The sequence below is a fragment of the Pteropus vampyrus genome, unplaced genomic scaffold (genome assembly GCF_000151845.1).
Source record: "Pteropus vampyrus isolate Shadow unplaced genomic scaffold, Pvam_2.0 Scaffold66, whole genome shotgun sequence".
Lineage (NCBI taxonomy): Eukaryota > Metazoa > Chordata > Mammalia > Chiroptera > Pteropodidae > Pteropus > Pteropus vampyrus.
Window position 1 is genome coordinate 8,363,145 of NW_011888847.1, and position 13,765 is coordinate 8,376,909.

At 43.7% G+C, this 13,765-nt stretch overlaps 1 protein-coding gene across 1 annotated transcript in view; it reads right to left on the minus strand.

Annotated features, from left to right (window-relative positions):
• The window catches only part of ARHGEF33 (Rho guanine nucleotide exchange factor 33), a 44,209-nt gene that overhangs the window by 1,840 nt on the left and 28,604 nt on the right, over window positions 1-13,765 (minus strand). The window contains exons 14-16 of the mRNA XM_011361381.2: window positions 10,873-11,037; window positions 7,592-8,393; window positions 5,602-5,741 (exon numbers count right to left, since the gene is read on the minus strand). Of these exons, the coding sequence (XP_011359683.1) occupies window positions 5,602-5,741; window positions 7,592-8,393; window positions 10,873-11,037 (1,107 nt within the window). The remainder of the gene's footprint in view (window positions 1-5,601; window positions 5,742-7,591; window positions 8,394-10,872; window positions 11,038-13,765) is intronic.

Here is a 13,765-nt window from a genome sequence, read left to right on the forward strand (position 1 = left end):
AAAGAAGTTGGATCTACACAAAGACTAAAGTGCTAATGTCTGGAAACCTGATGACTGACCGGATTTTTTTTTTTTTTTTTTTTACTTTTCACCCCGATATTTGGTATCACAGATGAAGCCATAGCCGTCCAGCCTACTTTCTACTTCGGGTCCATAAGGAGCACTTTTCTACTACGTTCTAGCGCATAGAAGAAAAAACTGTTCTCTCTCTCAAGCCCAGTATATCTGGGTACTCATCAGGTAAGATGAGGTCTGAGTGGGTGAAAGTCCCTCTTCCTCTCCATAAGCCCCTTGGAATTCTCCCTTGAAACAGCCCCCACACACCCACCCTGAACTCCAGGCCTTTCCCCAAATCTCGGAACTCTCATCTACCTCCAATTCAAATTGTCCCTGATAGGTACTGTTGTGCCCAAAATGTTAAGGACATATATTTTTGACCGTTTCATTCTTTCTCCATATCGTCTCTTATCCAGAAGACTAGGAACACCCATCTAGGGGGCGGGTGGAAGTAGGAAGCAAGATTTGACTGTGGCTGGTGTTTCTTCTGAATTGTTCCCCCACATGGCAGTTTCTCATCAAAAGAGTCATCAGTCCGAACTTACAATCTTCACCTCACATTTCTTTCCCCTCTAAGCTACATCTGATCTCTCCAAGACACATGTTATACTTTGATGGTTCCAACATGCAACTGTTTAGTGTTTACCTGGAAATGGGAAAGCTTTGATGTCACCACCAGCCCCAAGGACCACAGAAATCTTCACCAGTTGCGTTCCCATTTCTGAAACAAATGCCAAAATCGCCCTGTCTAGTTTTCAAAGTCCATAAACTCAGCTTAGTTTTTTTCTTTTTTAACTGCTCTTCTCATAAACAAACTTCTGTGTCTCCAGGTGTGTGAATTTCTCTATGTTTGATATTAACTATTAATTAACTAACGGCTATCTTGCTAATCCTTTTCAAATTCCAGTATCCACTACAGCCATGACTAAAAGCTCATTTTCATCCTTCAAAAGGTAATTTTTAACTGACCTCTTTATATGCTTACATGGTATATGGCCACTTTGACACTTGGACTCTTCCAAAGGTGTGGCTGTTAGGCTCTGAAGTAACGTATACCTAAGTTACTAGGAAATCACTCACAGAATCTAGGCGAAAGAGCCAGAGTATTTGCTTTTATTCGCTTTCTCTATAAAATAGAAATGGCTTTTGAGCTCCTGGGGACATTGTGGCTAACTGCAGGGCAGATCTGAGCAGATGCTAAAGGGACAGGCAGGCAAACACTTACTGGGTAAGAGTACCATGCTGCCAGTGTATTCTGACACATAGCCATCCAAGTATATGATGGAAAGAGAACAGACCTGTTACTAACTTTCCTTCTACTGGATTGACAGAGACGAAGAAAATAACAAGTTGGGCCGGTCATACAAGTATAGATTTGCTACAAATAAACTTGAAAGTCTGTTTGGAGCTGGGGAAGGGAGGAGGAGTGGAATCCAGTGCCACAGAACCCTCTGACCTACATTTGTAATCAGGTTTGAGTAATCTAAAATGTTATCCCTTCAACCATCTCCTTCAATCATAAAGTTACATAGGGAAATGAAATGGGAAATGAGAAAGAATCCCAAAGTAAGTAAGAATGGGGAAAGGTTTTGAGATACACTTTAGGATGTAAAGAAGAAGGTGAGGGTAAAATTATCAATTGATTCTTAAGTAGTCCTGCTTTCTATTACTTGCTCTGTTCCACAGGCAAGGCTTGACATATGCAAAAACAGCTGATAAGACACCAAAAGAAGAGGATTCACTGACATTCAATTTTATGGGACCCTGCAGAAGTACTCTGTGTGTGTGATTAAGAAAATAGATCTTGATATGATTGGTGGAGGGAAGGAGACATTCTGAGGTATGTAAGTTATAAAGGGCTAGAGGAAGAGAATGGGTGAGGAAGTAGAATTAATCATTTGGAAGCCATATTCTTTATCGTGGAGTCCCCCCAAATTTGAGGATAAAAAGGGAGAGCATTTACATTCCCTACCCCTAAACTGTCTTACAAAATCCTCTTCCCCTATGCCACACACCCCCGACCAAGAATATTAATTAACCTAAGTGTAAGATTTATATATAAAGATGAAGTAGCATTTGCCTTAGACTTCAGAATACTTTACATTTAAGTCTTTGACAGCCTCCATCTAGATCCTTCTAGAATGGAATAGTTTGCCTTCCATCCCGCTCAAAGACAGGGGGATAGAAGGATTCAGTCCAGCATCAGCCTACCACATTAGGTCTATTCCTGGGTTCTAAAAATTCTCATTAAAATTTTTTAAAGTCACTTAACATTTTCAAACTTTAAGATATGTCTTTATTCTGATCGATTCTAGGCAGCAGCTTTCAGAGACATTTGACCTGGTATCTACCCAGGACAAATGTGTCTGAGATCAAAACAATCAGAGTGTCATCACCCCAAACATCTTGGGTATTTTTCAGGATTTTTTTTTTTTTATGTCAACTTGACTCTCCCTTTTGAATCCTTGTGGGTATGAGCATTCGGCCCTCCCAGCCTCAGAGGGAAGAGAACCCTTTCTCAGGTTTTCTGTTGCATCTGGCTCCATGCCTAGCTTCATCCCGAAGCAGCATTCTGGGTGTGTGGGGCCACCAGCCAAACAAGCCCCTATGGATACAAAAAGTGTGTCAGTGTAGACAGGAATGAGCCTCCAGAGGGCTGTGGGGTAGGCAGGCAGTGAGCCCCAGATGTGACACAGGCACTGGTCCATTTTGGACCTCCGAGGCCAGGCTCTGGCATGGTTTCAGTACCAAGGATTAACCACTTCTTAAAGTCACAGGGCTTGCTGCCAGCCTGACCTCCCAACGACATGGGAGGTAAATGAGCTGAATGTCTCTTTCCGGTTCCTCCCTGTACCTGCCCACATTCCTGACTTTGGAGTCCCCCATAACATACATAAAGTTGCTACATAATAGCTAGGACTATGTCATTCACGATTCCTATACAAGTGTCTCACAAAGTACATACATATAAGAAAGAATACTTAATTAATGAAAAGAACAGTATGTTCTCACTTAAGTGAAGAGCCACTGACCTTTCTGTGCTATGCTGGGGCCTCCCTGCCCTTCTTTACCTTAGCATAATGAAGCAAACTTTCCATGGTTTTTGGAGGAAAATGCTCAAGAAAAGTTATTCGAGCTGCTTCTTGATCCCATGCCAAGTCCTCAAGGCGCCCACCACGGCACCCTGGACACAAGGTGATAAGCAAGCATCACTTGATGGTGCTCACAGTCTTACACCAGGTATAAAAAGCCAGGAAAGTTTGTCAGTGGGAATAGCCATCTGTGTGGCCATCCACATCACACTTCAGATTTTAAATACATGTGATTGATGCACGAGGGACTGATCTATGAAAAAAGATAAGAGGACTAAGGGGATCCACTTGACTCTCTAAGAAGGATCCCAAAAAGCTGCAAGAGGACTGGAAGCAATTAACCAACATTAATTTAATTTGGAGAGTCCACATAAGTCTTGAGCATTGTACCAAGCATTGTGCAGGGCTATAGAAAGATAAACTCTGGTGAGTCTTTAAAATTACAGGCCCCAAGACCACATTAATTTCTTGTTTCGGATGTTAAAAAGATGTGATTACTCAGATTGATCTACAACAAAGTAGAACTACAGATAAAGCAAATCTCAGCACTAGAAAAGACTCAGGTGATTATGCTGAGCAATCTCTCACCCGGTGCAGGAATCCCTGCCATAGCATCCCTGACCAGGGGCATCTAGCTTCTACTAAAGAGAACCCACTCCCTTATGAGGCAGCCAGCTCCAGTTCCAGGCAGCTGTATTTTTAGAAAGTTCTTCCTCTTACCCATTGTCATTAGTTCTGCCCCCTGGACACAGTTCTACCCAAGTCCACTCCCTCTACCTTAAGCAGAGCATTTTCTTACATCTCTCTGAAAAGTGGGAATTTGTATACACAAAACAAAACTGGTGGATCCATGGCTCATTGCTTTCTGACAGTATCCAGTCATTATAAATGGCGGTGGGCAAAATATGGCTGTTTTTTGGGGAATACTGTGGTTAAAAAAAAAAAAAAAAAGGCTCGAGCAGTGCCTTTAAGAATTTGGAGTCTTTAGAAGGATTTAGGAATCTACATCCCAAGATCAGTCTAGAGAGTTGTCTGCTGTCGGGGCTCTCCACCCCTGCCAAATTTTACAGAAGTAAGCATTGGGCCAGGAAAGATCTAAGTCTCTGATCCTAGAAAGAGGGTTACAATTCTTAACTCCTCACCCTAAATAAAGGAGATCTAGCAATAGTCATGCCTGCATGCATAGGAATACCTTGGCAAAACTGAAAGGGGACTTTGTAGTGTAGGGCTATGTCTAATTACAGTTATATTGCTGTCCCTTCCTCTTTCCCCATTTCCAGTAATAGGAGGCAAGGACCAACAATTAGAGACCCACTAATCTCAGTGCTACCCTCCCCATGGGAGAAGAATTAGACAAACCATCAAAAAAGTCCTTGCTCCAGGCCTGCCCCTAATTCTTCCATCAAGATCATTATATAAATCAGTCAGGAATCTCTATCCTCAAGGAAAAAGTGATTTCCCTGTGCTTTCTCAGCAGCAGCTCTCCAAAGGCGGCAATAATGTCTTTAACTTTTCCATCCACTAAAATATGAAGACTTACTGTTTAAAACTGACTGCAAGACCATTTTCTACCAAAAAAAACTAAGTAGCAAGGAAAATCTGACTAAGGGAGAGGAAAGAAGGCCTGAGGACCAGGGCAGATAGAGACAGCAGTCCCTCAGACCGGCAATGGCTAGACTGGAGAATCCCTCTATGGTCAAATGCTAAGCCCAGTTCTCTGTTCCTCACATTTCACGCTGGTGTTAGGCCACTGTCTCCCAGTCTGTAAGACAATGCTGGTAAATGCTGGCCAAAATGCCTCGGGCATGATTTCATTCATAACAAGGGCTTAGAATTTTAGAAGGACCGCAGAAGGGAAATGTCTTGTTTTTGCCTCCTAAAAGTATGGAAACTCCATTAAAGTGATTTTTTTTTTTTTTTTTTAACTAGGGCCCAAGCCAAATCCATTCAATCATTTCTCCTAGGCAAGACTCTAGCAGAAGTCCCACTAAACATGTACCAACATCCAGGATAACAACAGACCCCTATAGACAGAAGTGCTGAGATGCCTTAGAAAACTTTCCACATGTGGGGAGATTCTGACGGAACACCCATTACTCCCAACTCCAACAGTGGATCCCACTCCTCCCAGTCTCAAAGGAATTTGATTGTTACCAGCTCATTTCCCAGGGGAACTCCTCTGCTCATTCCTCTCAGGACACATGACTTTGGGAACAAGGAAGTAGGGCAAAAAGATAGAAGAGGCAAAGGACTGAGCTGAATTTGCTTTTACTCTAGGATGTTACAATAAGAAACATCTTCACCTGGCAGGAATCATGGCTACTGGGTGCAGGCACTGAGCTTGAAGCAGTTGTGTGAAACCAGCTACTTGGTACTTATTACTGTTAAAACCTCAAGACTTAGCCCAAAGGGAAATGAGTTACAAATGCTGTCTTGTCTAAGGGCTACTCACTTCTTTTTAAAGAGCTTGCGGAAGGAGCTGCGAAAGCCCCCTTTCTGGTCTTGCCTGGGGTTTTGATCGCTGAAAGATGTTTGTTCACTTTCTCTTTCTTCCTTTGGACAGAATCTGGCGGTGTCTTCTAAATGCATCTCCTGCAAACACAAAAGAGGAGTGTTTTTTTCACTTTTTTCCAAATTTAATATCTATCCTAACTGTCGGACAATTTTTTAATTTTGTCATTTTCCTCTCTCACCCCAAAAGACTAACTAATGGTGGGAATCCTAGTCCAACTAAAGCAAACCCAGGCTAATTAAGAAATAAGTAGTTGAAAAGAGAATAATTTTCTGCTGAGTGTAGAAATATTTTCTGTGTATCAAGGCAAATAGTGTAGAGTAGGATTAAGGTAAATAGTTAAAGACCAAGAAATAAAGGAAGTAGGCAAATGTTTAAAGAGTACAGAGATTAACTTCTTATTCTGGCATCAATACTGTCTTGCTGGAAAATCAGTAGTAGTCCCTTTGTAACTCTGGGTATGTTTCTCTTTCTACAAAATAAGAAGTTCCTTGATTGTAATACTAGTTTTAAACTCATGTTCTTAACTCCCCATTTTAGGCATAAATGAGGGAGAGAGTTTTTGAGAGGTCAGATCTGTTCAGAAGTAAATGTCAACTGTGATTATGCACACTTAGATTTTGAAAACCAGTCATTGAAGGTATGCTCCTGCCCACCTGCATTTATGTTTATATAAGTCATCTGAGAATCTTGCTAAAATGCAGATTCTGATGGAGTAGGTCTGGGCTGGGGTCCCAATTCTGTATTTAAAACAAGCTCCCAGGCAAAGCATCGACTACTAGCCCAAGGGCCACATTTTGAGAAGTGGGCTGTTAGGGTCTATATAGAAACTAAATCTCTTAATAGTTTAAGAAAAATTTTTCTGTAGAATCACGATCTTGATAATAACTTGCCTTTGTAGAGCATTCCATACTTTACAAAGCATATTCACAGACTTTATCTTACTTGGCCTGATCCTCACAACCATCCTGTGAGGTAGGTAAGGTATATATTGTGTTGTTTTTACAGATGAGAAAAACTGGAGGCACAGAGAAGCCAAGTGAACGGTCCAAAAGCACAGGGCTATTTGGCAGTAGAGCCAGGACTAGAACCTAGATCTCCTGACACTAGTCAAGTGCTCTTTGCAATAAAGCATACCGTCTTCTTTCTTAGAGACAGACACTAAAGGCTAGGGTTTGACATCGTTAAATGTCCCAAGACTTGCGGACACCAACATTAGACATCAAAGTACTAAACACTGACATGGAGACCAAAGAAGGTGTTTGTGAATCAATGCTTGACTATTTTGTGTTGTCCCAGTCTCCCTGGAGTCTGCAAAGTAACGTGACACCATTTTCCAGTCAAAAGGAAAATAGGAAGTGAACTTAGCTTTGCAATGAACTTTGCAGGAAGTCAACAGTGAGACAGGGCAACTTGCCTCTTCCCTAGCTACAAAAGAGGCTGGTGTGGGTCGGGGGAGTAGAGTTAGCTGGTATGTAGTGTTGGACATTTTGAACCTTTAAACAAAGAGGTGTGCCTAATAGGAAGAGAGAGAAACAGGCCTGGGACTTGCGTGCAGTGCTTTGAAGGTGAAGTGTAACCCTGAGGTACTACCGCTTTCACTGGGTGTGGGGATGCTGGTGTAAGCAGGTTTAAGAAGAGTCAAAGTCCCTTCTATCTCTTTGCCGTGGTACACATAAATGTGTGACATGCTTTTGTGTCCTGGGGCAAACTGCAGAACGGGCGCTAACACTCGCCTTCGAGGACTATTGAGCTCTGCACAAGCCTTTACCCCAGCATCTGCCATAACTGGGCCCGGGCCTCGCCCAGCCAGACCCCTCTCCCCTTCGGCAAGCTTGCTTCCCCTCAACGCCAGGTGAACCCGGGCTGCTCCCTGGAGATCTAAGCCCGGGGCTGCCATTGGTGTGGGTTGGGTTTGGTTTTACTTTACCCTCCTTACTTCCAAATAGGTCTGCTTTTCGCTTTGGGACCTCTGTTGGGGAAAGTAGGTCCGGGGCGCGCCGCGGGCAGCGGCAGAGGCCGCGCCGTGGGGCTGCGCGGCGCGCTCGGCTTTGAGCGGCGCGCGGCCGCCGCTGCTGCTGCGCGTGCTGTAGAGACGCGGGGCCACGCCCTCGGCGGGCGGCGCGCGCGGGAACTCCTTGAGCGAGCGGCTCAGCGGCTTGGCCTTGCCGTGCGCCTGCGCCGCCGCCTCCAGCTTGTAGGCGCCGCTGCTGCTCGCTGGCGACGTGGCGCTCTTGGGCAGCGGCTGCAGCGGGTGCTCGGGTCGCTCGGCCTCCATGGCGAAGCTGACGGGCCGCAGGAAGCAGATGTCTAGGCTGGACTCGGAGGAGGCGGGAGAGCAGTTTTCGAAGAGGGCCGGGGCCTGGAAGGGCTCCTCGTCGTAGGGCGCGGGCAGCGCGAAGATCTCGCCGCCATATTCGTACTCCTCGTAGGCCGCGGGCACGAAGCCGCGGGCGTCGGGCAGGAGCTCGGCAGGGGCGCGCAGGCTGCGCTCCACGTTGCCCAGCGGCTCGGCGGGCGAGGGCTCGAAGTCCATCTCCGGGATGGCCTGCAGGGGCCCGGCGAGCGCCTTCACGTCTTGCTCGGCGGCACAGAACTGCGCCGGTGCCAGGAGGCTGTCGGGCCTGTCGTGCTTCCTGCCCTCGATCTCCCAGTCACTGGGCTTCCCTGGCTGCATGCTCTCCATCAAGCTTTGCTGTTGTTGGCTTTTCTTCATTGGGGGCATCAAATGTCTTTAAAGGGGAAACAATACAAAAGAGGTGTGCTTACGGTTTGTTAGTGCAGGCCTCTGACCGAGCAGCGCAAGGCCAGGAGCTACACACTTCCTGCGCGATACTGCTGAGCCGCAGAACTGTCAGTTCCTCTCCCCTCTGCCCCTCCCAAGCACCTACATGGGTTACCTACCAAGCTCCACAGGCCTCTCCGATTAAGGAGTTCCCACGAGCCCTGGTCTCCCAAGTGGGAGAGTGAAAATAGCCGTCTGTAAAGTGGATGCCCGAAGTATCCGTCTGAGCAAGGAGGCACTGCGTAGAGATGGCTGGTGGGCCAAGGATGGTCATCACTTCCCGTGTGGAAGCTCTGCCCCTCCCCCGCCACGTGTTAGGTCTCCCAAGGTACCTCTTTTCTATCTTTAATCCCTTTCTTGCCCTAGCAGAGTCATACAAAAATGGAAACAACTCTTCTTCGACTCATGGATCTTAACGCTTAAGAATAATTCCTAGAAATAAATGTGTTAGGATCTTGATAACTGTTGAATCTGGATGATGGTATGGGTTCACTGAACTTTTACGTGTATTTGAAAATTTCAGAATAAACATTCCTCGTGGCTATTAAGAATGCTATATAGGTTGTCTCAAACCTCCACCTACAAAACTATTACCAAATGAAAAGGCTGTCACTCTTATGTCCAATTTTTTGTTTAATCATGGATAACAAATAATTTACGTGAGATACTAGGATAGCATACCCATCAGATTGGATGTGATTTGCCAGTTTCGCTGGAATTTATTTGCCAGGCAGACGTGAGTGGACTACTACACACTGACCCAAACTGGTTATTCTTCTAGTTTATTTATTCATATTTAATTCTACCATGAAAAAGTACACAATGCAGAGGTAAATGCTAACACTGAATATCTTTCTCTGCTGATGTTAAAATGAAAATTAGGTCTTACACTTACAGAAATGAAAAGAAATAGTAAAATGCAATATCAACCTGACTCAAATTCTCTTTTAACTGAGTAGATTGTTGTTAACTGAGAAGGCTTTGGGGGCCATTTTCCTAAACACAGAGTTCAGTGCCAGCCAGTTTGTTCAGTCTGGGTATAGTTTCTGGGGATTTCATTTTTTGGCTCTATTTGTTGCACTTCAAAGAGAATAGTTTTATCATTGTCTTAAGAGCTGAAGTGAACCACAAAGTAAATATCCACTTCCTGCCTATCTCCCACTCTCCACACAGGAAAGGTATTTTTTCTGTGTGGCATTCTTTACCTATAGGACTTCTAGGATTTTCTCTATAGGAAGAAAATCACCCTGGGCTCTATTTATAGGAAAGTTAATGTCTCAAAATGACTATGAAAGTTTTCCCTCCTGCCTATCCACATTTCCATGTCTGTCTCTCATTGAAAATGTTCTCAGTTTTAAGAGATGAGGGCAAAAAGAGGAAATAATTTATTCTGCATTACTGATTGGTTGCTTCTTCCCATGATTGTCACTGGCATTCTAAAAACTGCAATGATTAAAAATTGAAATAATGAAGTAATTTTGAAGAAAATTGTCTTCAAAAATTTCAGTGAAGGAAAGAAAAGTAGCTTTTTGTATGACTTGTAAATTTTCTTAAGATAATAAAACCCCAAACAAATTATAGTGTAAGGAATTAGTTTTATGAGAATTGTCTATATTTGATAAAGTGGGAATTTGGAATTTTGAGTTTTGGTTTCTCTTATCTTTCCAGAATTCCTGGTTCCTAAAGGAGCTAATTTGACTTTACCCTTATCTTTTAGAGGTAAAGTGAGTTCCAGATATGTACATGGTCCAATTCTTACCCTAACGATCATCAAGAAGTTTGCTGAATGAGAATTCAGTTTAGTATGCTAGAGGATTGTATGCCGAGACTTTAAAAGGCTGTCAAACCCATCCACTGCCCAGAACAGCTTTCAGGGAAGCTGTCATAAGTGAAGAACAGAGATTATATGAAGTTCCTTTCTGAGGAAGCTTCAAAGAGAATTGGAAAGGGCTAAACAACATTCTTTCTGGATCACCTCAGACCTGTTTCTAATCCTCGGAGCCCAGACTTACACTGATCCCTGATTGAGATTCCCTTTTCCTCTACTCTGTCTTTTGGAGAACTTAAGCCGGTTCCCACCCTTCTGAGGGCTTACAAAATGCCTTCTTATCTTCTTAGGGCACTCTTCTACTCTATCATTGTTCATACCCAAAAAGACTCATGCTGTAGGTGGAGGGTGGTTCCATGTGGTAAAGTTTTTAGGAGTAACCTCCAGCCTCTAGGCCTGCTCCTTAACATTAGTGCCTTCCTCTGGGATCCAAGCACTGGGTCAGCAGCTTGCCTGCCACACAGAGGCCTGATAGGACAAGAGAGAGGGAGGAGTCCTGTTGGTCATACTTTTAATCCAGGCTGTCCTGCTACCCAACATAGACAGCCTGTGACGCAAGGGCATTGCCTTTAACCTGTCCACAGCAACAGGTGCTTACGTGACAGCAGGGCTTGAACTTGGAGCAGAAGGGTAGGGTTGCAGCATCTCTTCTGTGTGGATCCCACTGTCGCGGACAACCTCGGGCCCTGCAGTGGGAGAAGCATCTTGCCCGGCATTTGCACACTGGGAAGCCAGCCCTTTGTACAGTTTTGCCATGGATGACCTAACGGAATAGAAGTAATAATTCTCAGAGTGTACAGTGGGAAATCGGCTCTCCGAACACACAGATTCTGCCTAGAAAGATAGACCGTTTCTCAGATGAAGTTCAGCTATGAAGTTTCTGTCTCTCTCCGGGGAACCTCTACAAGCCAGGTTGCTTACATAATAGGGTACAAGCTGGATGCTGGGCAGGAGTAGGAATGCTGATTAATTGGCTGAATTGAGTTTAGGTGAAAGGGGCGGTATGGGGAGATATCCACCATTAGAGTAGCCCTGGGTTGGGAGAGAGCACTTTTTTCTGGTGTGAAGCACCCATAGAAATGATTCTGTTCTTCCTCATCAGTATGGGATGTGGTTGAAGGAAATCCAGGTCTTTAGGAAGCTCTGCTATTGATTGCTTCTGTTCTCTCTGAAGCCCAGATTCTCACTAATCAGCCCTTCCTATTTGTTCTTAGCATGAATGAAATCTGTCAATCACCATCCCCTCTTACTCATTTTATTTTTATCCATAGCACTTATCACCATCTAATTTATTAACTAGCTGTCCAGCCCTAGAAACTAAACTCCATGTGGCAAAGATTTTTGTCTGTATTGTTCACTGCAGTATGTTCAGTGCATAGAGCAGTACATGATACACAATAGGTGTTCAATAATTATTTGTTGAATTAATGAAAGAGACCACATTCTGGCCTTTAAACTGCATTTTTAAACCTGGCAAGTTTAGGGAAACAAGTATTTTTGAGGTAGTTAGCAACATGGGACAAGAGGGGGGCTGTATAGACATTAGAGTGAAAGTGCTTCTTTTTCTAAAGTAATTTCCACCAGATGGTAGGTGCTTCCCTCCTGTAGCTGGCCTGGCCACCTCTCTTCCCTTCCCTTCTCTCTTCTACCTCCTGCCACTGCATTTCAGCCACTTAACATGTATGTGGTTACCCTCAATGACTGTATCTCTAGTCTCAGGAATCTTTAGTCAGCCATCTAGACTGCACCATCAGAACCTTACTTTTTGAGCTTTTTCCGTTTCTGAATAAGCAATTCCTCATTGCATTGAAACAGCAGGGTATAGTGTGAGATAAATACTCGAAGGCGCTGAACACACACCAGAAGTAGATAATAGTCAGGGTGTTCCTGCTCTGTGAACTTCAGGACATTCTGGGTGAAGGAAAAAAGAAAGTAGGATTGCATAATTAGAATAAAAAGTTTTGTCTTTTCTGCACCTTGAGTTGATCTGCTATGAGAGTTTGGTAGCCATTTAATCAAAACAACAATACATGTGTCCACTATTCTCTTCGTCCATCACACCAAGGGAAAACCGTAGTCACTATTCCTCCTGTTTGAGTTAGATATAAAAATACAATAATTACATTTGAAAAATTAGAAGGATCTACTAATTAGGTCACAGAGGTAATGGAGCCATTCTAACAATTATTGTCTCGGGGAATGCTTATAACCCAAATCAGTCAGACCAATGGTAAACCTATCAGGAATCAAAGCAGGCTGGAAGAGGGCGGGTGTTTGTGATCACACCTGGACTAGTCCCTCCTAGTACATTGGCTACTGTGCTGTAGTGGGACACACATGCAAGCTGCATTTGGGAAAGCTAACATTTATTGAGTGCTTCCTATTGCCAAGCATTAAGCCCTTTACATACATTTTCTCTTTTAATTTTTACCACAGCCTATTAGACAGGTACCATTATTACCTTCATTTAACAAGGAAGTCGAGGTATACAGCAAAGTTAAGTAATCTTCATTAGGTTACACAACTAGTTGGTAGCAGAGCCAGAATTTAAACTCAAATCAGGTAGTAGAACCAGGGCTCTTATTTACCATACTGCTTGCAAGACCTGGGTTTCAGTCCCACTAAGTATATTAATGTGGGCAAATTACTTGACTTCTTTGGCTCTCCATTTCCTTATCTTAAAGATGGTAATAATGATACCTATTTTATGGGATTGTCGAAAAGATTAAATAAGTATTGTAAGAAAATTACTTTGAGATCTAAAGCCACACACAATTGAAAGCCTCTATAATGCTGATCCTGGGCTACTTCTACCTGAGATAAACCCAAACATTTCTAAGATGCTTTCACTGAATTACTTAGAAAGATCAGCCAACAAATAAATCAGGACAGATGGGTGATGGAAAGAAGAGGGGTTGATAGGAGTGTTGGTGAGCCTTTCTCTCAAATCTGCTTCCTCCAAGGTGGACAAGCCCTATGGAAAATGGTGTGAAGAAGTCGGCTCATCAGCTTCATGCTTCTTCCATGACACAAGACAGAAGCAATATATAGCAGACCCCTGGACTCAAGCCAAAAGAAAGCAATTAGGATGGCAGTTAAGTGGGCAGGTTACATAGATATTTCTTAGACGCTGGGGGATAGGAGTTGTGGGGTGGGGGAAGTTAGAGGGTACTTTTAGATGGTTGTGGAACCAAGGTGGAGGGACTGAATAGGTGCTGAGAGACTGAGTCTAGCGGGAGCTGCTATAGAAAGATCCAGGATCAGCTGAGGTGGAGATTGCTGGTAAATGAAGATAGAACTTCAAAGGCAGGCATCATGAGCCAAACATTTTTAGTTCATTTTTGATACCACAAGGTGGGGACGGGGTAATCATAACAACCTAAATTATTTAAATACTTATTAGAAGTATTAATTATTCCTTCCTTGACCCCTTACAGTGTTTCTTGGAAACCCAAAACAATAGTTTAGCCTAAAAATTACTTTAGAGGCTT